This window comes from Crotalus tigris, unplaced genomic scaffold, assembly GCF_016545835.1.
Source record: "Crotalus tigris isolate CLP2741 ecotype Arizona unplaced genomic scaffold, ASM1654583v1 scf7180000019021.11574027:1482141, whole genome shotgun sequence".
NCBI classification, from domain to species: domain Eukaryota; kingdom Metazoa; phylum Chordata; class Lepidosauria; order Squamata; family Viperidae; genus Crotalus; species Crotalus tigris.
The window spans coordinates 1,061,299-1,084,707 of NW_024097333.1; the positions used below are offsets into that span (position 1 = coordinate 1,061,299).

A 23,409-nucleotide genomic window follows, 5' to 3' on the forward strand; every position below is an offset into this window, starting at 1 on the left:
CGGCCGCCGGGCAGGGAAAGGGGCTGCGCATGCGCATGCGCCCTGCGGGAGGGTCCCCGGCGGTCGCGCGCGGACTGTCTCCCTTCCGGCCGCGGTCCTGGATTTAAAGGGGCCGCGACGCCGAAAAAGGCGCCGGGATGTCCCGTCGGGCGAAGGAGGAGTTTCACCGGTCGTACGCGGTCAGCGACCCCCGCGCCCACCCGAAAGGCTACACGGAGTACAAAGTCACGGCCAAAGTGAGAAAGGAGTTGCAAAGAGAGTTTCCAGGCCCCCCCCCTCCAGGCCCGGCGGGGGAGTGGGGAGGAAACCCCGGGGTTGCTCTCCTCCCCCAAGACCCATGCAAGGGCGGGTGCAGCCAGTGGAGCAGGAGAAGCCAAGCGGGCGTTTCAGGAGCTTGGTTTCCCCCCCCCTTCTGCTTTTCTTTTTTGCAAAGGGGGTGGGGGGCTGCTTCTCCCCCTGCCTCCCTCCCCAGCCTGCCCCTTGGCAGAGGCGTGGTATTGCCGTGCTATCACCCTCCTCTATGTGTTGTGTATGCGGGTGTGTAATGCAAAGGTACTGGGGGGGGGCAATGGGGCTGCCAGTTGATAGGTCTGGGGAAGATTTATTTATTTATTTATTTATGAGACTTATATACCGCTTTAAGTGCAAGCATTCTCTAAGCGGTGTACACCAGTAAGCAATGTATGTGTGTATATATATATATATATATATATATATATATATATATATATATATATATTTACATTGCCCCCAACAATCTGGGTCCTCATTTGACCTACTCCAGAAGGGTGGAAGGCTGAGTCAACCTTGAGCCGGTGGGATTTGAACCACTGACCTGCTGAACACAGTCAGCTAAAGTGGCCTGCAGTACTGCACTCTAACGGCTGCACCACCTCGGCTCTATTCTATTCTATTCTATTCTATTCTATTCTATTCTATTCTATTCTATTCTATTCTATTCTTCACTCCATTATTCTATTTATTTATTTATTTATTTATTTATTTATTTATTTATTGATGAGACTTATATACCGCTTTAAGTGCAAGCATTCTCTAAGCGGTGTACACCAGTAAGCAATGTGTATGTATATATATATATATATATATATATATATATATATATATATATATATATATATTACATTGCCCCCAACAATCTGGGTCCTCATTTTACCTACCCCGGAAGGATGGAAGGCTGAGTCAACCTTGAGCCGGTGAGATTTGAACCGCTGACCTGCTGAACACAGTCAGCTAAAGTGGCCTGCAGTACTGCACTCTAACGGCTGCGCCACCTCGGCTCTATTCTATTCTATTCTATTCTATTCTATTCTATTCTATTCTTCATTCCATTATTCTATTTATTTATTTATTTATTTATGAGACTTGTATACCGCTTTAAGTGCGAGCACTCTCTAAGCGGTGTACACCAGTAAGCAATTGCCCCCAACAATCTGGGTCCTCATTTGACCTACCCCGGAAGGATGGAAGGCTGAGTCAACCTTGAGCTGGTGAGATTTGAACCGCTGACCTGCTGAACACAGTCAGCTAAAGTGGCCTACAGTACTGCACTCTAAGGGGGGGTCTCTGCCCCCAGGCTGCAATTGCTGGGAGGGGGCAGAGAACATCTGGACATGCAAGAGGGAGCTGGCCTTGAGCTGGCATCCTGCTCTTCCCCCCCCCCCCACCAGCCTCTGCCATTCCTGGGATTGGCAAGGCGCCAATTGACGTTCACCTCCTGTTATCTCTTTCCTTCCAGTTTGTCTCAAAGGTGAATCCAGATGACATCAAGGAGGTACGTGGACCCAGCCTGGCCAAGGAAGGGAAGATAAAACCTTTCACACAACACATGGTCCTAAGATCGGGGTGGGTTGGTGAAGGGGCTTAGTGGCTGGATTCTCACACAACAACACCTTTAGCTGATGTCTCAAGCAGCCTGGTGGTGCCAATTCTCCTAGGACACTGACCCAGGTCAGTTGCCAATCTCTGCTGCATCCCCGCAACTTGCTCGTCTTCATGAATATGAATCTTGGTTAACAGAACGCAGGTAGTCCTCGACTTACGACTTTTTTCAGGGTTGTAACTTTGAATAGTCACTAAAGCAGTGTTTCTCAACCTTGACAATTTTAAGGCATGTGGACTTCAATTCCCAGAATTCCACAGCCAGCATTGCTGGCTGTGGAATTCTGGGAGTTGAAGTCCACATGCCTTAAAATTGTCAAGGTTGAGAAACACTGCACTAAAGGAACTGTTGTATGTTGAGGACTGCTTGTAACAAAATAATAGAGTTGGAAGGGAACTTGGAGGTCTTCTAGTCCAACCTTATACCAGGGGTCTTCAAACTTGGCCCTTTTATAACTTGTGGACTTCAACTCCCAGAATTTGTCAGCTAGCTTGCCTGGCTAAGGAATTCTGGGAGTTGAAGTCCACAAGTCATAAAAGGGCCAAGTTTGAAGACCCTCTGCCTTATACTTTCCTGGACAAATGGCTATCTAATGTCTTCTTAAAAATCTCCAGTGATGGAGCTTACTTGAGGATTAGCCTATATGGAAAGTTAATAAACTTATGGATCAATCAACACAGCAGATTCACTCAGGAAAGAGGTTGAATAGGTTGCGTGAACATAATAAACCATTGACTAGTGAAACAAGCTTTTGCCTCAGTCAGCAATGAGCCAAAAAAACCCCTAACCACGATTAACTTTAATCAGTTTAGTATGATGTATACACTAAGCTGGGTAACCCTAATGTGTGAATATGCTGTGATGAGATACTTTATCGTTCATGATGTATGAATGCTAAATCAGTCATTTTGGTAAACCATTATTTTAATAATCTCTGGTTTAGTGGCACATATGTCTCATTACAGTATTTTAGCAATTATATTACTAAATTCGGCTAATGCACTATTAATGTCACAGCAGGAGGTAGCACTTAGCTTGCCTTGATGAGCCAGAAAATTAAACAGAGTGTGAACCTGGTTGAATGGGAGACCACTAGGAGATCTCAAGATAGGAGGCTTGATTGGGAAGTAGAAATTAAGCTGTCCAAAATGAACATTTTGCTGCATTTAGTCTGATTTTCTTCTGGTAAACATCCTTTCTTTCCTCCTGTGCATTTGATGAAATCCTTCTCTTTTTTAGGCAACTTCCCAGCCTGATCTGGGGAGAAGCCTTTATCTACCCGGTTCCACAATGTGTCCTAGTCAGTTTCACAGCCTACTGCAGGAGACAATGCCCTGGCTTTATTTCTATTGATTTCCCAAGTAACATCTTACAAGGGAAGTTGATGCCTCTGCTTCTCTCAGCCCACAGAACCCATAAACGTCCCAAAGGCCCGTCTTAAAAGAGAGAAAAGCAGATTTTACAAAAAGTCAAGTGACTGAATGTGAGCAAGAATGATGCATTCTAAGAACAAAGCAGTTACTGTCCTAGTAGGAGATATTTCCTGTGCAGATTGGCACGGGGTAAATACACGTATTAGTTAATCTACTGGCCTTATCTGCCACTAAGAAAGCGTATAGTTGGCTTCTCCCTTTTCCATGTTTTATGATCATGTTCTCTGTTCAGTTGACTCACAGAGAACAATCAACCAGTGGAATGGCTTCTTTCTGGAAGTTGTGGGTGCTCCATCACAGGAGGTTTTCAAGCAGAGATTGGACAGCCATTTGTCTAAAATGCTCTCCTGCTTGAGCAGGGGGTTGGACTACAGCAGTGGTTCTCAACCTTTTTAATGCCGCGATCTCCAACCGGTCGTAAGTCGAGGACTACTCAACTGGTGCAGCACCGTTTGCAGAATGGGACTTTTGGCGGGCTCAGCAGGGCAGAGACAGCATGGACAATTCCTATTGGCTTTTGAAAGCCAATAGAATTAGACTCTATTCAAGAGAGTCTATTCTATTGGCTTTCAAAAGCCAATAGAATAAAAGGGAGCAGCACAGCTAAGGAAAAGGGGGAAAAAATGGCAGACTGCGTTGTTTGGCGACCCCTGTGAAATGGTCGTTCGACCCCAAATGGGGTCCCGACCCACAGGTAGAGAACCACTGTGCTAGAGGATCTGCAAGGTCCCTTCCAATTCTGTTATTCTGGTCTGTTATTCTTCCAAGGTCTCTTCCAACCTTATTATGCTATGTACTTTTTCTTCCATCACAACAACCCTGTGAGGTAGATTGTTGAAAGGGAGGCTCTATACCTAAGGGAAAGGGGTAGAAATGCACGATAGTAGTGTTCCTCAATCTTGGCAACTTGGAAGATGAGTGGACTTCAACTCCCAGAATTCCACAGCCAGCATGGATGGACTTCAACTCCCAGAATTCCACAGCCAGCATGGATGGACTTCAACTCCCAGAATTCCACAGCCAACATGGCTAGCTGGGGAATTCTGGGAGTTGAAGTCCATCCATCTGAAAATCGCCAACATCGAGAAATATTGCACCAATACCTTCAGATATGCAGGGAGTCCCTGCCTGGAGAAAGCTAGCCTAGTCACGAATTCTCGGTTGTCTGACTCTCTCCCTCGCTTCCATCCGACAGATCGTGGTCTGGAAGAGGTACAGCGACTTTAAGAAGCTGCACGCAGATTTGGCTTACACCCATCGCAACCTCTTCCGTCGCATGGAAGATTTTCCGGCTTTCCCGCGAGCGCAGGTCTTTGGTGAGTCCTCGACCTTGTTCAGCTTTGCAGCCCTGGGAAAAATGAAATCACCAGATTTTCGGGGTTCAGCTCCCTCTTTCCCCAATCGACTTTTTTTTTCAGGCATTACAGTGCCGCTAATCCCCAGCCATTAGGAATCCCGCACCCCAGGAGGTGACTTGTCTCTCCCGTTGACCTCATTGGTTGGGAATTAGGGTCCTTGGGCTTCCTTGCACCCTTAAAACGTTGCTCCCCAACCTTCCGCAGGCCGGTTTGACCCTGAGGTGATTGAAGAGCGGAGGAAGGCGGCGGAAGACATGTTGTGCTTCACTGTCCACATCCCGGCCTTAAATAACAGCCCCCAGCTGAAGGAGTTCTTCCGGGTACCTTCATTTATTTATTCTGCGTTTCTCTTTAGAGCAGTGGTTCTCAACCTTTTTAATGCCGCGACCCCCAACCGGTCGTAAGTCGAGGACTACTCAACTGGTCGTAAGTCGAGGACTACTCAACTGGTGCAGCACCGTTTGCAGAAGGGGACTTTTGGCGGGCTCAGCAGGGCAGAGACAGCCTGGACAATTCCTATTGGCTTTTGAAAGCCAAGAGAATTAGACTCTATTCAAGAGAGTCTATTCTATTGGCTTTCAAAAGCCAATAGAATAAAAAGGAGTAGCACAGCTAAGGAAAAGGGGAAAAAAAATGGCGGACTGCGTTGTTTGGCGACCCCCGTGAAATGGTCGTTCGACCCCAAATGGGGTCCCGACCCACAGGTTGAGAACCACTGCTTTAGATTGTGGCAATCCAGTGAACAAGGGCCACAAGGGTGGGGAAAGCGAGGGGCTGACTGTGCATTGCGCAATCGTGGTTTGCCAAGGGCCCTGCTTTGAGTGTGGAGGGGCCACGGATTGGGTGGCAAAGTTTACTGCGGTCCTTAATCCTGAATCTTTTGATGCTCTAAGCCAGGGGTAGGCAACCTTGGCTGTTTTGTGACTCGTGGACTTCAACTCCCAGAATTCCTGAGCCAGCATGGCTGGTTCAGGAATTCTGGGTATTGAAGTCCACGAGTCATAAAACAGCCAAGGTTGCCTACCCCTGGTCTAAGCCGTCAAGAGTCACTGGATGTGAGATGGGTGACAAATAGATTTAATAATAAATAGAGATGGTCCTCAACCTATGTCCACAGTGGAGCCCAACATTTATGTTGCTAAGCGAGACATTTGTTAAGTGAGTTTTGTCCCATTTTTCAACCTTCCTTGTCCCAGTTGTTAAGTGAATCACTGCAGTTGTTTTTTTATAAAGTTTATTGATTATTTTTTTAACAGAATTCAATAGTAACCAGTCAACAGAATGTGTTATCTGAGTATCTTATTCACTAATACAAATTAAATTCCTAATCCCTAAATCTTTTCTCTAACCATTGATAAAATAGGCCCCAAATTTGAAAATATTCTGTTTCTTCTTTTTTTTTTCAACCTTAAAGTAAGTCTGTCCATTTCCGCACAGCCTAGTTTTTTTTTAAATATTTCTTCTGGTGATATTGCTTCATTCTTCCAATATTGTGCAAATAAAATTCTTGCTGCTGTTATCATATGTAGAATCAAATCTGTACTTTGCTTATCACGTTTTTCTGGCATTATACCTAGTTTATAGTCTATGTGTTTCTCTAACATTTTTTCTAATCAAGTGTGGATTGTTATCCAATATCTCCTTGCTTTAACACATGTCCACCACATATGATAATAAGTACTTGGTTTGTGTTTACATTTCCAACATTTCTCTGACATATTTTTAAACCTTTTTGCTAATCTTGTTGGTGACAAGTGCCATCTATAGTACATTTTATATAAGTTTTCTTTATATGAAGTTGACATTGTCAATTTATAGTTTCTTTCCCACAAACTTTGCCACTTCTCCAAATCTATATTATATCCAAAATTCTTTGCCCATACTATCATTGTCTCTTTTACTTGTTCATCTTCCATTTTGAGATTTAATAAGAAATTACACATTTTTTAATTAACTTTTCATCAGAAGTTAGTTATGTCTGATCAAACACAGTCTGCTCTTTATAAAATCCATACTGTTTAATATCTTTGTCATGTCTGACTTGCATTTGTAAATGTGACCACCATGTTAAATCGATGCCCTGATTTTCCATCTCTTGCCTGGATTTTAAGTTCCCTTCAGAATAAACCACTGCAGTTGTTAAATTAGTAACACAGTTAAGTGAATCTGGCTTCCCCGTTGACTTCGCTTGTCAGAAAGTCGCAAAAGAGAATCACGTGGCTCAGGGACACTGCAAGCATCAAATACGAGTCGGTTGTCAAGCAGCTGAATGTAAATCACGTGATCAGGGGGATGCTGCAACGGTCATAAGTCTGAAAAATGGTCAAAAGTCACTTTTCAGTGCCGTTGTAACTTTGAACGGTCACTAAGTGAACTGTTACCGTATAGGGCGACCCGGCGTATAAGACGACCCCCTAGTTTGACGCCAGGTCGCAAGACGATCGACACCGTGTCGCAAGACGATCGATGCCAAGTTGCATACCTAGAAAGTCGTCTTATACGCCAGAAACTACGTTATTTCCGGCATATAAGACGATCAACGCCAAGTCGCACGCCTAGAAAGTCGTCTTATACGCCAGAAACTACCTTATTTCCGGCTATAAGACGACTCAGCGTATAAGACGACCCCCAAGTTCGGAGGCTGTTTCAACGCTCTCGAAAGTCGTCTTATACACCGGAATATACGGTATAAATTGAGGATCACATGTAATCCCAAATAACAAACAAACAAATAATCTCCGATTCTTGTCGCAGTAAAGCCAGTTGGACAGTAGAATCCACAGATGGGAACTGTTGATTACTGGACTGTTAGATCCAGGGGACCGACTGTTGGGATCCATCACAAATAGCCAGACTACGATTTAGACCAGGTTTGCGGTTCAGGATCCCAGCTTGTTTGGGCATCTTGCATTGCATGAGCTTAAACCAAGTGTTTTGTTCCAGTCTGATTAACCCTAAAGTATGTGGACTTCAACTCCCAGAATACCCCTGGGGGAACCGAAGCGCACACAGTTTCAAGGGAATTCTTAAAGTTACCTGAGCATTAAAACCATGATACGGTTTGATGTGATCAAACGCGCTGATACATCAATTAAATTTTCTATAAAAACACTGCTTAACCAAGCCAATATGCATCTTTTTTTTTTTTTTTTTGCCGGTTTCCAGCATTGATGTCCGCTTTCCTGCAAAAAAAAAAAGAAAGAAAGAAAACATTGCAGGAAGTGGATTCACTTAACAACCACAGCATTCACTTAATGACCACTGCAAAACACTTTCCAAAAAATCAGGTCTGGCGACATGACGTCAACCACAATGGCTTAGGATGGGAATTCCAGGCTCAACTACAGTCGTAAGTTGAGGACAGCTTTGATCTCCTTTTGTGCCCAAATGCAGAAGGCGGCAAATTCAGAGACTCGGTTGAGTGGGAAAGCAGCGGTTGCTTTGTCCTTCCAGGGCGGAGAGGGGCAGAGTTATCCCAGGCACTGGGAGTCGCCATCCCTGCCTCTCCCTCTCATCCCGGTGCCTGCGACAGGAGTCGAACAGGGCGAGGAGGCTCTGGGGCTGGTTCAGGAGGATGGGCTGCTGGATCCAAAGCCAGAGGTGGCCAGCAAAGATGGCGTCTCTGAACCCCAAATGGAGAACCAAGGTACCCCCTTAAGGTTCTGGATTCCAAAACGAAAGTAGCATTTTTCCTTCCTTCCTTTTCCTTTTTTTCCTTCCTTCCTTCCTTCCTTCCTTCCCTCCCTCCCTCCCTCCCTCCCTCTCTCTCCCTTTTTTCTTTTTTCTGTCTTCCTTCTTTCCTTCATCTTTTTTCCTTCCTTCCTTCCTTCCTTCCTTCCTTCCTTCCTTCCTTCCTTCCTTCCTTCCTTCCTTCCTTCCTTCCTTCCATCTTTTTCTCTTCCTTCCTAACTCAAGGCAGTGAATATGCCTTGAGTCATTTGTAACCCAACATGCCTGCCCCTCTTATTTTCCCAACAACAACAACCCTGTGAGGTGGGCTGGACTGAGAGAGTAAGTGACTTGCCCAAGGTCACCCAGTGGCCTTTCATGGCTAAGGCGGGACTAGAATTCACCATCTCCTAGTGATTGGTTCAAAGTCACCCAGCTGGCTTTCATGGTTAAGGCAGGACTTGAACTCACAGTCTTATTTTTTAGCCTGGTGCCTTAACCACCAGACCAAACCAATTATGCTCCCCTTGAGGAGAGGAAGGCATTCTGTGCATGCCCAGGTGCACACTTTCCAGAGAAGCCAAACAAATGAACAAGCTGGGCTGAATACTTTCCAGCATATAACTCTCTGTGCAGCTTCACACTCTACTGACTTAACCAATCATAGTGTGGGATTACATCTCACAGTTGGGATAAACAGGTTGTAATCGCTCATTTCCAAATCTTGTCCTACTCTCTACAGTACTAGAAACCCTTGCCAGATATGCAGGCTAGGAGTGAGTGTGCATCTCGCCCCAAGCTGTAAATAAACCACAATAGTTAGGTCCAAAGATTGCCCTAAACCAGAGGTAGGCAACCTTGGCTCTTTTATGACTGGTGGACTTCAACTCCCAGAATTCCTGAGCCAGCCACGCTGAGGGGAAAGGGAGAAGTTTCCAAGCTGAGCCACGCTGGCTCAGGAATTCTGGGAGTTGAAGTCCACGAGTCATGAAGGGGCCACAGTTCCCCCCATGCTGGCTCAGGAATTCTGGGAGTTGAAGTCCACCAGTCATAAAAGAGCCAAGGTTGCCTAGCCCTGCCCTAAACCAAAATGTGGTTTGTTCAGTTTTGACTTAGTGTGGGGTGTGATTACAGCTGTTGTGGTTTGCGGGATGCAAATCCCTGGAAAAATGCTTGGCGAGTCTAATGTTCAGTCTGTAATTCAGATCTTGACCCCTTGTAAGATGGGTGGACCTCAACTCCCAGAATCCCCCAGCCAGCTTCAAGTTGCCAAAATTTTGGTCCGATTAATTGCATGCCTGCAGCCCTTTGGGAACCTGATCTTAAGGTGGCCAGTCCCTAATACAGTGGTTCTCCACCTGTGGGTCAGGACCCCATTTGGAGTCGAACGACCATTTCACGGGGGTCGCCAAACAAGGCTGTCCGCCGTTTTTCCCCCCCCTTTGGCCACGCCCCTGGCACCCGGTGATGTATAAGTGGTTGGGGGTCACCACAACATGGGGAACTGTATTATGGGGTCACGGCATTAGAAAGGTTGAGAACCACTGCCCTAATAGATTTGGAGTTTAGAAGAAGTTGTGCTCCTGCTTCTGCTGACTGTTGCTTCTACCACAGAGGAGGCCTCTGACACTGTGGAACAAGAGGAGGATCTGGATGCCCTCTTTGCCTTCAGGGGGGAAGACGAGGAAGGAGCCAAGAGCGCCTCACCTTCTCACTGCCTCTTATCGGTCCAAGAATTAGCCCTCTTTGACCCCTTCTCCAAAGAAGGTAGGTAGGAAATGAAGGCCAACCAACAGGCATGATGGGCTGTGATCCAAGACACCGATGGGGGTGGGATCTCCCATGGAACCTCGAACCCCAAGGCTGGAAGGGACCTCAGAGGCCTCCAAGGCTTTTCAACCAGTGGTACGGGTACCACCTGGGGTACATTGGCACCTGGCAGGTGATACGCGACCATCCTAGAAAAGTGATAGCAGGGGAGGGGAATGAGCTGAACCAGTGGCAGCACCGCACAGGCCTGAGCGAGAGATGGCTGGAGCTGCAGGGCTGTCGGGGCTCAGCGGAAGCACCTGGATCAATGCTGCTTTCCAGCTGATTGGCGCTTCTTCGGAGCTGTCAGCGCTCAGTGGAAGCACCAGGATCAGCACCAAGCTCCAGGTGGAAAGCAGCACTGATCCTGGCGCTTCTGCTGAGCCCAGAAGAAGCGCTGATCAGCTGGAATGTTGCAGCATCTCCAGCGTCTTGTGATTTACATTCAGATGCTTGGCAACTGATTCATATTTATGACGGTCACAATGTCCCAGGGTCATGTGAAGCGACCAAAACCTGCTGCAACCACCCAGCAGACGGGGGGAGTAAAAACCAAACACCCCCCTCACCCACCCCCGCTGCCAATCCTCAACAGAAATGCTCACAACAATGATAGGAGGAAGAGCACCGCTGGGGGGACAGGCAAGTGTCTTGCTCGGCTGTGGCTTGGGGGGCACTTTTTTCAATGCTATTGTAACTTCAAACAGTCACTAAGCAAACTGTTGTAAGTCGAGGACTACTTGTACTTTATCACTTTTTTCCTTTTTTTTTTTTTGGTCAAGTTTTTGACACCTTGCTAGGTGACTGGTGGTCCTCGGATGTTGCCGTATCCTAAAAGTGGTACCATGGGTGAAAAGGTTGAAAAGCTCTGTTCTAGTCCAACCCCTTACTCAAGGCAAAAGACCTTATACCATCCCAGCCAAATGGTTGTCCAACCTATTTTTGAACATCTCCAGTAATGGAGCACCCACAAATTCTGAAGGCAAGCCCTTTGTCAGGATAATAATTTAATAGCTAAGCAGCTTATATAATAATGCAATGATAGGAAAGACTCAGCAGGTGTCTGTATCCCTTTAAGACAGTGTTTCTCAACCTTGACTATTTTAAGGCATGTGGACTTCAACTCCCAGAATTCCACAGCCAGCAATGCTGGCTGTGGAATTCTGGAAGTTGAAGTCCACATGCCTTAAAATGGTCAAGGTTGAGAAACACTGCTTTAAGAGTATAAAAGGGAAAAAACTCAGCAGCACTTTTTCGTGCGGCTGCTGATAAAAACAGGATCACCAACATGATCGCCAACGTCCGATAACGAATATGGCACAAGAAGAAGAAGAATAAAAAGGAAGGCTTTTGATGCTGTGTTCTCTCTCGTCCATATCCGCTGTAATTGCTGTGTACTGGAGTTTGCTGAATTATCATGTATATATATTTTGTTTCTAGTATATTTGTAGATATTGTAATATAAACCACCATTTAATACAAACCACTGTTTACTGTATTTACTCCTGGGTTACTTCAGCACATGCTCGGACATCCTTCCACTGGTTAATTGTTGTCACTGTCAGGAAGTTTCACTGTGGTTCTAGCTTAACTTGATAAGTTTCCATCCATTATTTTTTTTCTTGCTCTCAGGTGCTTAGGAGATTTAAGTCAATTCCCTCGTCTGTGACAGCCCCTCAGGTATTGGAAGACAGCCATCATGTGTCCCCCCCCCCCAGTCTTCTCTTTGTTAGACTAACTTGGGGTCTCCAAACATGGCAACTTTAAGACTTGTGGACTTCAACTCTCAAAATTAGACTTCACCTTCTCATCCTGGGAGGAGTTGAAGACCACACATCTTAAAAGTTATTAAGTTTGGAGACCCCTAGACTAGACATACCTTAGCTTCCTCAAACGTTGCTCATATGATTTAGCTTCCAGATCATTTATCATCTTTGTTGATCTGTTGAATACTGAATCTGTTGAATAGGAGCCAGCCGTGTGCTGCAGCTGCCAAAAAAGCCAACACAGTTCTAGGCTGCATTAACAGAGGGATAGAATCAAAATCACATACAATGTTAATAGCACTTTATAATGCCTTAGTAAGGCCACACAGTTCTGGTCACCATATTATAAAAAAGGTGTTTAGATTCTAGAAAGAGTGCAGAGAAGAGCAACAAAGATGATCAGGGGACTGGAGACTAAAACATTTAAAGAATGGTTGCAGAAATTGGGTACATCTAGTTTAAGAAAAGAAGGACTGGGGGTGACACGACGGTGTTCCAGTATCTCAGGGGTGGCCACAAAGAAGAGGGAGTCAAGCTATTCTCCAAAGCACCTGAAGGCAGGACAAAAAGCAATGGATGGAAACTAATCAAGGAGAGAAGCAACCTGGAACTAAGGAGAAATTTCCTGACAGTGAGAACAATTAACCAGTGGAACATCCTGCCTCCCGAAGCTGTGAATGCTCCAACACTGGAAGTTTTTAAGAAAAGACTGGACAACGATTTGTCTGAAATGGTATAGGGTTTCCTGCCTGAGCAGGGGTTGGATTAGAAGACGTCCAATGTCCCTTCCAACTCTGTTATTCTACTCTACTCTACTCTACTCTACTCTACTCTACTCTACTCTACTCTACTCTACTCTATACTCTATACTCTACTCTACTTCTATTCTATTCCATTCCATTCCATTATTCTAGTCTAGTCTAGTCTAGACTAGTCTATTCTATTCCATTCCATTCCATTCCATTATTCTATTCTATTCTATTCTATTCTATTCCATTCCATTCCATTCCATTCTTCTATTCTATTCCATTCCATTCCATTCCATTCTTCTATTCTATTCTATTCCATTCCATTCCATTCCATTCCATTCCATTCCATTCCATTATTCTAGTCTAGTCTAGTCTAGACTAGTCTATTCTATTCCATTCCATTCCATTCCATTATTCTATTCTATTCCATTCCATTCTTCTATTCTATTCCATTCCATTCTATTCTATTCTATTCTATTCTATTCCATTCCATTCTTCTATTCTATTCTATTCCATTCTATTCCATTCTATTCCATTCCATTCCATTCCATTCCATTCCATTCTATTCTATTCTATTCTATTCTATTCTATTCTATTCTATTCTATTCTATTCTATTCTATTCCATTCCATTCCATTCCATTCTATTCTATTCTATTCTATTCTATTCTATTCTATTCTATTCTATTCTATTCTATTCTATTCCATTATCTCTTATTCCATTCCATTCCATTCTATTCTATTCTAGCCATCTCTTTCTCTAGCCAGTTGAGCTTCTGCCCATCTGTTCTTTTCCTTCTGATCCAGCTTGTACTGCCACCGGTCTCTCTCACGGAGACGATCTGGCTTCTCTGGAGGCCTCAGAGACCAAACCAGAACTCCTGCTCAGCACAGACATGACGCAAAAACCCGAGGCAGGAGGTGCCTTGTATCTGCCCGAAGCGACTGAGCGGATCCGGCAAGCTGTGCTGTGCGAAGCCTCCAGAGACTACCACGGGGCCTTTCATGGCTACCGCAGCGGAGTTGACTTGCTCCTTCAGGGTCTTCATGGTACGTGAAGCTAGGAGTGGGTCTTTTCGGCTTCTGGGATTTTTCCCGAAACTGGGGAGAGTTTTGTCCCTGGAAAGGCGCTGAGCAGAGCTGGAACCAAAGTCTAATTCAGATACTAACTGTTCTTGGCTGCTCCGTCTTTTACTAATCCAGGTTTGAGCCTGTTGTGTGAATATGGCTACTGAACAAACAAGTATTGGTGCAATAGGCTAAGCCTAAGGGAAAAATAATTAACTGAGGTAAATACTTAATCAACTTTACTGTGTCATGAAAATGCAGCTGCTTCGTCTTTTACCAATCCTGGTTTGAGTATGTTGTGTGAATATGGTTACTGAACAAACAAGATAGGCTGGGTTGGTGCAATAGGCTAAGCCTAAGGGAAAAATAATTAACTGAGGTAAATACTTAATCAAGTTTACTGTGTCACGAAAATGCAGCTGCTTCGTCTTTTACCAATCCTGGTTTGAGTATGTTGTGTGAATATGGTTACTGAACAAACAAGATAGGCTGGGTTGGTGCAATAGGCTAAGCCTAGGGGAAAAATAATTAACTGAGGTAAATACTTAATCAAGTTTACTGTGTCATGAAAATGCAGCTGCTTCGTCTTTTACCAATCCTGGTTTGAGTATGTTGTGTGAATATGGCTACTGAACAAACAAGATAGGCTGGGTTGGTGCAATAGGCTAAGCCTAAGGGAAAAATAATTAACTGAGGTAAATACTTAAATCAAGTGTCATGAAAATGTAGCTGCTTCGTCTTTTACCAATCCTGGTTTGAGTATGTTGTGTGAATATGGCTACCGAACAAACAAGATAGGCTGGGTTGGTGCAATAGGCTAAGCCTAGGGGAAAAATAATTAACTGAGGTAAATACTTAATCAAGTTTACTGTGTCATGAAAATGTAGCTGCTTTGTCTTTTACCAATCCTGGTTTGAGTATGTTGTGTGAATGTGGCCAGAAGAAGGTACTTCTTAGAAGCTATAATGCCAGCCGGCTGGTGGTCTGTTACCCTGCTAAATGCTTTGAGCTGCAGTTTGACTTTTTGTTTGGTTTTTTGCTGGCTGGATTCCAGAGCTCCACCACAAAGTGATCCAACCTGTCTTCCTGTTTGCAGGCGATCCAAATCTAGCCCGCAGGGAAGCAGTGAAAAAGAAGACAGCCAAATACCTGCAGAGGGCTGAAGAAATTTTCCAGCAACATTTGAAGCATCTGGAACTCTGACTTCCAATCCACCATGAGTTGCTTGTATTTCCTGCCGCTGCCAACAGACCCGGGTTTCAGGCTGACCACTTTCCCAAGGCCGTTTTCGTCAGGGGCTTGGAATTCCTACATAAAACACATTTGTAAATTTTTCTTCCAAAGGACTGTAGCTGAAATCTTAGCTTTCGTGGTGCATTTGGGCCCTTTCCTGTCGTCCGCCCTCAAGCCCGGATCTGGAACGTTAAACCTGGGCAAAAAATAACCGTAGGGCTTGCTCTTTCCTTCGGGGATGGCTTAGACAGGGGATCAAGGTTTGCGTAGGAGTTGTCTGAATGTGGAAATTCCCGATTCAGTTGCTTCAACTTCAGGGGTTTGGCCAACTCCCTGCATGTTAAAACTTTAAAGCAAACAGGCCGGGTTTATCCAAGCAGGGGAACAAAATGAATGGGTTGTGTGAATGCAGAGAGCCTAACATTTAGAGAAGGATTTTGTTTTGCAACTGCTTTTTAGAAGTGCCTTTTTTTGAACTGGCTTGCATCCGTGTCCGTTGTCCAGTAATAATTGTGGCTGTCCAGAGCAACACAATCCCAGAGAGAATATGTGAGATCCTTTGGCAGACATATCTCCCCCCCCCCCCTCCAAAATGGAAATCAGAGAATAAAGAGGTCTGAAATGTTTTGTCCAGGGAGAAAAATCTGCATATTTTCACTGGAACATTTCAAGCTTTTACATTTACCTTTTCAATTCATTTATCAAATTTATTTATTTAACCAATTTATTTGCTGCCCATCTTACAGTTCAAAGCAACTCTGTTGCCTCCTCCCAAGTGTGTTGGGACACCCCCTGCCCAAATTCCAAACTGTTTAATCTCTTTGAAGATCAAACTAGACTTGGTTCTCCCTCTGCCTGGGCTAAAAAAGTGGAATTCAGGATGATATTCTTTGAATTTCAAACCAAAGATCGGACCTGGAGGAAAAGTTTGCTATTCCGTGGTGATTGGGCCCAGATTTCTCTTATATTTGAATGATTCCTCTAAGAAATACGGTTACAGGTAGCTAAACGAGGCAGATGTTAAGTGAGTTTTCTCCCATTTTATGACTTTTTTTTTAACCAACAAAACAAAGCAAAACATAACACACATACATACACAATATATACTCCTCTTTTTTTTACAGCGATTGCATAATGGTAATCTATTATTTACATTTCTCCCCTTATTCCTCTTTAGAATATTTGTCCTTATTGCCCTGTTGTTTCTTATTTACATTTTTTTCCTTCATGTTCTACTTCTTACTAAGAATAATTCATATTATTATTATTATACATTATTATACACATATTTTCACTTTTGACCTTTCCATATTTATTCTCTATTATTTCTAGTCTCCAACCAGACATACCACTTGTTCCATGTTATATAATGCTCTGTGTCTTCCTTTTCTTTTACCTCTTTTGTTAATTTGTCCATCTCAGCACAGTCCAGGATTTTTCTTATTACTTCTTCCTCTGATGGTGTATTCTCATTTTTTCAGCACTGAGCATATGCTATTCTTGTCGCCGTTATTATATGTAAAATTAAGTACCATATTTCTTTACTATATTTTCTGTTTAAAATACCCAACAAAAAGATCTCTGGTTTCCAGTCTATGGGTTGGTCTATTATTCATTTTATGACTTCTTAAATGGATCATTATAGTTGTTAAGGTAGTAACATGGCTGTTCAGCGAATCTTGCTCCATTGACTTTACTTGTCAGAAGATTGTAAAAGGGGAACACGTGATCCCGGGTCACTGCGACCGTCATAAGTACATGTCAGTTGCCAAGTCTCCGAATTTTGATCACGTGACCGTGGGGATGCGGCAACGGTCATAAATGTGAAAACTGTCGTAAGTCACTTTTTTCACTGCTGTTGTAATTTCAAACAGTCATTAAATGGACCGTTGTAAGTCAAGGACTGCCTATATAGGCTCATAGAAGCGTTGAATCTCTGCTTCATCTGCATAAGACACTAAATTCGGTTAATTTTATGTTTAGTTGTTTTTCCTTTACAGTTTAACAGATTGTGCAAATCCAGCTTGTCCAGTTCATTTATGGTGGTGTGACCCAGGTGGGTCTGTCACCAAATTTTAGGCTAAAAGATCAAGTAGCTCAAGTGCTCTTAATAAGGTTCCTTGGGTGCCTTTCACACGCTTTTCATCTATGGATTTTCTTGGACTCATAACCATAAATTGGGACTGGAACTCCAATTGCTAAACAACGTTATCATAAACTTTGTATTTACTTGTACCTTTTGCACTCCAAGTATTGGATTCACACAACTCCTTGAAAGTTCCAGGCTCAGCATATTTGATGGCACTCAGTTGGAGAAGATGGCTATTTAAGCCCGCCAAAACTTTTCAGTGAATTTTTAACAAATTACGATTAGTAATTTCATCAATTTTCATCTTTGCAGGAAGACTTCGGGAGATTTTTGAAGATATTGTAGTCCTTGTTGCAATCATACTAGCCAGTTGAAATGTCTGTGTCGTGATGGACCATGGGTTTGTACATATTTACCCAAAGAAAAATCACTTTTAAGAGAAGAGAATAAAAACTTTATTGTCCCTTTAAATGTACACTAATCAACATACATTGAATTTTTGTTGCATTCAGCTCTCAAAAAAATAACATTTTGCATATACCCGCCTACACGCACACGACAGAGAGAAACATTACAGTTAAGTTCGAATGTATACACCTGCCCCCCCCCCAAAGAATCCTGCGAATTTACAAGACAGGTGGTATAACAGGGATACTGCATTAACAGAAGGATAGAATCAAGATCACATGAAGTATTAATACCATTTTACAAGGCCTTGGTAAGGCCACACTTGGAATACTGCATCCAGTTTTGGTCACCACAATGTAAAAAAGATGGTGAGTACAGAGAAGAGCAACAAGGATGATTAGGGGACTGGAGGCTAAAGCATATAAGGAACAGTTGCTGGAATTGGGTATGTCTAGCTTAATGAAGAGAAGGACGAGGGGGGACATGACAGCAGGGTTCCAATATCTCAGGGGCTGCCCCAAAGAAGAGGGAGTCAAGCTATTCTCCAAAGTGCCTGAAGGCAGGACGAGAAGCAATGGGTGGAAACTAATCAAGGAGAGAAGCAACCTAGCACTAAGGAGAAACTTCCTGACAGAACAATTAACCAGTGGAACAACCTGCTTCCAGAAGCGGTGAATGCTCCAACACTGGAAGTTTTTAAGAAGAGACTGGACAGCCATTTGTCTGAAATGGTATAAGGTTTCCTGCCTGAGCAGGGGGTTGGACTAGATGACCTCCAAGGTACCTTCTAGCTTTATTCTTATTATTATAAGGCAGGGGTCCCTAACCCCCGATCCATGGACCAGTACTGGGCTGCAGCATGCCAACAATTGGTCCGCACAAACAAGCAAATCCCATCTGGTATGCAGGCTGCATACAAAACCACACCCCTCCAGTCCATAGAAAAACCTTCCTCCACAGAATCGGTCCCTGGTGCCTAAAAGATCTGGCATAAGGAACAAAGCTGTTACAGAATCTAGTGGTTCTGCTAGGAATACTTAGAAAGCTGCTCTGTAATGCTTAATGACGTGTTTGTTTTTCAACCTCTTGGCAACCTTAAGACTTGTGGATTTCAACTCCCAGAATTCCCCAGCCAGCGCATGGGAGTTGAAGGCCACAAGTCTTAAAAGTTGCTAAGTTGGGAGACCCCTTAGACTAGAAAACTTCCAAGGATCAACTATCCAGTTGCCATCTCCGTAAAAAGAAACTCCTGAGACATGATTTTACCAAGAGTATAATACTTTACTGAAAATTTACATTGGCATCGAAGAAGCAAAACCAGCTCTGGCTTTTCCGCTCAAAAACTTACCTAATTAAACAACAAATTCCCTCACCCCCACCCACCGGGTGTTCACATTGTCCAATAGTAATATTTCTTTTTGTTAGGGAAACAGTCCATTTCTCCTTCAAGTGGCCTTGGCTCTCGGTTGCCTAATCGTCCCTCCCACCTTTGCATTTGTGAAAAGGCGAATCTTGAATAGACTCTCTTGAATAGAGTCTAATTCTGTTGGCTTTCAAAAGCCTGTAGGAATTGTCCAGGCTGTCTCTGCCCTGCTGAGCCCGCCAAAAGCCCAGCAAACGGTGCTGCACCAGTTGAGTAGTCCTCGACTTACGACCGGTTGAGTAGTCCTCAACTTACAACCGGTTGGGAGTTGCGGCATTAAAAAGGTTGAGAACCCCTGCTCTAGGTTCTCCTGTTTGAGCAGGGGGTTGGACAAGAAGACCTTCCTTCCACTCTTAGGATTTTATGATAGGGCAGACATGTCAAACACAAGGCCCGGGGGCCGGATGCGGCCCGCGAAATGGTTTCATGTGGCCCGCGAAGCCATCCTGGAAAAAGTGAGGGAACGCCCCCCGCTGCCTTGGCCCTGGCCCAGGCCGACCGGGAGCCAATGTACAATTTTGTGGTGGCCATCTATGCTGAAACGCATTCAGTCTTAGCTCCATAAGGCTGTCTGGAAACAGCGAGGAACTGGCCCCTGCCACGTCGCCCCTGCCCCCTGGGTGCATGCTGGGGAGGTGTCCCCCTTTGTGAGGAATGAAGAAATGGACCGTGCCTTGGCGCTTGCCCCGGGTCCCACCCCCTTCTGCCAGAGACCCTCAGATCTGTCCCACTCCTGCCCAGGCCCCCACAGGCCCCCTTGACGCGAACGATGTAGAGCTGGCCACACCCACCCAGTAGGCCCCACCCACTCCATCCACACTCAAAAGCAAAGCAAAGCTGGCTGAGGAATTCTGGGAGTTGAAGTCTACAAGTCTTAAAGTTGCCAAGGTTGAGAACCCCTGATATATAGAGAAATAATCTCAAAACCAGCTGCTTCTCTTTTGAGGATGCTGAAGTTCACCTTTTAGCGCCGGGTTATTCAAATCTGTCAACGTCAAGACCTGTGGACTTAAACTCCCAGAATCCTCCATGCATGTCTGCCTTTTTTTCCATCCTCTGTCAACTGGTTGTAAGACAAAAATGAGCTTTTGAACATGTCTTGCTAAGAAGAGCCTGGGAGCGAATATCTTCCAGATAAACCGGGGTGTTACTTACGTTCGCCGGTTGCATCCACAAAACACAATTAAACCTGGTTACTTTATGAATGGATGTTGTGGGTTTGCACAATTGGAGGAACCTCATCCTATCCGTATTAATCCTATTAATATATTCATCAGTGGGACGGCTTGCCTCCAGAGGTTTTGGGTGCTCCATCCCTGGAGGATTTCAAGAAATAAATGGAGAATCATTTGACTAGGATGATATAAGGCTTCCAACTTGAGCAGGGGGTCAGACTAGAAGACCTCCAAGGTCCCTTCCAACCGTACTGTTCTAGGTTCTATGTATGGGTTGTGTTTTCCAAACGCGGTAAGGCCAAAAGACAGAAATGAAAGCCATCCATTCACGTAACCAAGTTTAGTGGGCTGTGTGGATGCAACCCTTTTACCTGCTTTGTTTACATCCTGTTTTTCATGGCCAAGTCTTCTTAGCAGAGGCCAGGTTTTCTGTCTCGCATTCCGTTCCTCTTTTGGGGAGGGATGTGCAGATCGCCGGAGAGTCTTGGAAAGATGCATCGAATAATATAAAAATTAAAGGAAAATCGAATAACAAAATAAACATTGGGAAGAGTTGCACCACCAGCTGCAAAGTCAGCTAAAACAAAAAAACACCACCCCCATAGATTTAGAAGAGGGGTAGGCAACCTTGGCTCTTTTATGACTTGTGAACTTCAATACCCAGAATTCCTGAACCAGCCATGCTGACTCAGGAGTTCTGGGAGTTGAAGTCCACACATCCTAAAAGAGCCAAGGTTGCCTATCCCTGGTTTCGAAGAATGAGGCAGAAAAACGGACGCCTTTATCACGAGGGAAGAAAAAAGACAGAAAGTGAACTGGAGATAAGTTTTGACAGCGTCAATCTTCAAGTGCTTCTGACATGCTGAAAGGAGTGATTTTAGCATAGTGGTGTCCAACCTTGGTGACTTGAGGTCCGCAGGTCTTCAAGTTGCCAAGGCTGGACACCACTGTTTTAGCAGGTAGGAAAAAAGAGGTCGCTTACCTCTGCCCCAGGAGCGCTGGATTCAAATCCCCCCTGCGAGGTAGGCATCCCTCAGTTATCAGTTCGGATCCTTTTAACTTGCTGGGTGGGGATGGAGGCAGGATTTGGGGAAAGGAGGAGGAGAATCTAAAACCAAACAGCATTTCTTTCTTACAAGTAGTCCTCGATTTACGACCGTTTGTTTAGTAACCACTTGAAGACGCAACGGTGCTGAAAACAGTGGCTTATGACCGGGTCCTCACACTTAACGTCCACTGCAACATCTCCACACATTCAAAACTTGTATTTATAATAGTTGCAGCCTCCCCGGGTCAGGTGATTGTCAATGAGGGAAGCAAAGTCAATGAGGGAAGCTGGATTCACTTTACGACCGCCTTCTTCACTCCCACCACGGAGATTGGCTTAACAACCATGATAAAAAAAGTCATGAACTTAGGACTTCCTTAACACCCATTTCGCTTAAGAACGGAAGTTCCAGTTCCGGTTTGTCGTGAACCGAGGACTCCCTGTACTGCAGAGAAGCTAAGCTCTTGATCTTTGGGCAGAGAAACTCAGCTGAGAACACGCTAACATAACAATCCCTGTTCCTACAACGTGCTAAACCAGTGGTTCTCAACCTTTTTAATGCCGCGACCCCCAACTGGTCATAAGTCGAGGACTACTCAACCGGTCGTAAGTCGAGGACTACTCAACTGGTGCAGCATCGTTTGCAGACTGGGGCTTTTGGCGGGCTCAGCAGGGCAGAGACAGCCTGGACAATTCCTATTGGCTTTTGAAAGCCAATAGAATTAGACTCTATTCAAGAGAGTCTATTTTATTGGCTTTCAAAAGCCAATAGAATAAAAGGGAGGAGCACAACTAAGGAAAAGGGGGGGGGGGAAATGGCGGACTGCGTTGTTTGGCGACCCCCGTGAAATGGTCGTTCGACCCTAAATGGGGTCCTGACCCACAGGTTGAGAACCACTGTGCTAAACTTGAATCGAGGGATTATCATGTTGCGAAAACGCAGAAAGGGGAATGGTCACTGTTGATCATAGTTCACTGCCCATCTGGATGGGGAGGAACACAATCCTCGCAAGATTGAGGGCTCCTGAGTTCTGGTAGTCCTCAACTTATAACAATTTGTTAATGACCATTCAAAGCTAAAATGTCACTGAGTCGGGGCAGATGACCATTTTTCACACAACTGTTGCAGCATCCCCTTGGTCACGTGATCGAAATTCGGACGCTTGGCAACTGTGTTCATATTTACGACGGTCGCAGTGTCCCGGGGTCACATGATCCCCCTTTTGTGACTTTCTAGACCAGTGGTTCTCAACCTGTGGGTCAGAACCCCATTTAGGGTCAAACGACCATTTCACGGGGGTCGCCAAACAACGCAGTCTGCCATTTTTTCCCCCTTTTCCTTAGCTGTGCTCCTCCCTTTTATTCTATTGGCTTTTGAAAGCCAACAGAATAGACTCTCTTGAATAGAGTCTAATTCTATTGGCTTTCAAAAGCCAATAGGAATTGTCCAGGCTGTCTCTGCCCTGCTGAGCCCGCCAAAAGTCCCATTCTGCAAATGGTGCTGCACCAGTTGAGTAGTCCTCGACTTACGACTGGTTGAGTAGTCCTCAACTTATGACCGGTTGGGGGTCGCGGCATTAAAAAGGTTGAGAACCACTGTTCTAGACCAGCAAAATCAATAGGGAAGCCAGATTCACTTAATGGGTTACTAACTTAATACCTGCGATGATTCACTTAACCACTGTGGTGGGAAAGGTCACAAAATGGGGCATAACTCACTTAACAACCATCTTGCTTAGCAAGGCTCCATTGTGGTCGTAAGCCGAGGACTACCAATACACAGCTGCTGTTCAAGGAGCTAGTCACGGTTGAGGGCAGGAGAGCCTTTGCCGAGATTTATCTGGTGCCCCAGATGTGCCCTTTTTCTCCTCAATCTGTCACTCACACCCAGGTCACCTTGCAGGTGGATTACAAGCAGTCCTCGGCTTATGAGCACAATACGGGCCAGAATTTCTGCCGCTAAGTGGTGTGATCATTCAGTGAGTCATTACAGCAGAGGTCCTCAACCTTTTGGGCATCAGGGACCGGTTCTGCAGAGAAAGGTTTTTCCGCAGACCGGAGAGTACGTGGTTTTGCGTGCTGCCTGCGTCTCGCAGATGGGGCTTTGCTTGTTTGTGCGGACTGGTTGCTGGCATGTCATGGCCTGGTACTGGTTCACGGACCGGAGTTTGGGGACCCGTGCATTGCAGGATTGATTTTTCTTCTTATACTGCAGTCGTTAAACGAATTGTGCGGTGGTTAAGCTTCCTCATTCTTTGCTGCTTGGTCACTGGGAACAAATGG

General features: G+C 44.8%; 2 protein-coding genes across 6 annotated transcripts in view; one reads left to right on the forward strand and one right to left on the reverse strand.

Annotated features, from left to right (window-relative positions):
- SNX15 (sorting nexin 15) lies at positions 1-15,566 on the forward strand. Of its 3 annotated transcripts, none has more exons than XM_039358461.1 (8): positions 1-236; positions 1,757-1,792; positions 4,529-4,649; positions 4,896-5,011; positions 8,085-8,337; positions 9,975-10,127; positions 13,490-13,732; positions 14,847-15,566. In XM_039358461.1, exons 1-8 carry the CDS (start codon positions 138-140, stop codon positions 14,951-14,953), a joined length of 1,128 nt encoding a protein of 375 aa, XP_039214395.1. In that variant the 5' UTR covers positions 1-137; the 3' UTR covers positions 14,954-15,566. The 3 variants fall into 3 exon arrangements, with proteins under 3 accessions (XP_039214395.1, XP_039214396.1, XP_039214397.1); XM_039358462.1 differs by having other exon boundaries at positions 2-236; positions 8,145-8,337; XM_039358463.1 differs by lacking the exons at positions 1-236; positions 1,757-1,792 and adding an exon at positions 1,822-1,968.
- Positions 6,539-23,409, reverse strand: part of LOC120314905 (RNA-binding protein 4-like) — a 27,359-nt gene continuing 10,488 nt past the window's right edge. The window contains exons 4-7 of one of the 3 annotated variants that reach the window (XR_005558566.1): positions 21,061-21,186; positions 20,450-20,561; positions 7,728-7,873; positions 6,539-7,003 (exon numbers count right to left, since the gene is read on the reverse strand). The gene's annotated coding sequence lies outside the window, so the exon portion shown is untranslated. Of the gene's footprint in view, positions 7,004-7,274; positions 7,874-16,367; positions 17,503-20,449; positions 20,562-21,060; positions 21,187-23,409 lie in introns of those variants that run through there. The other 2 variants (XR_005558564.1, XR_005558565.1) reach the window with 2 other exon arrangements.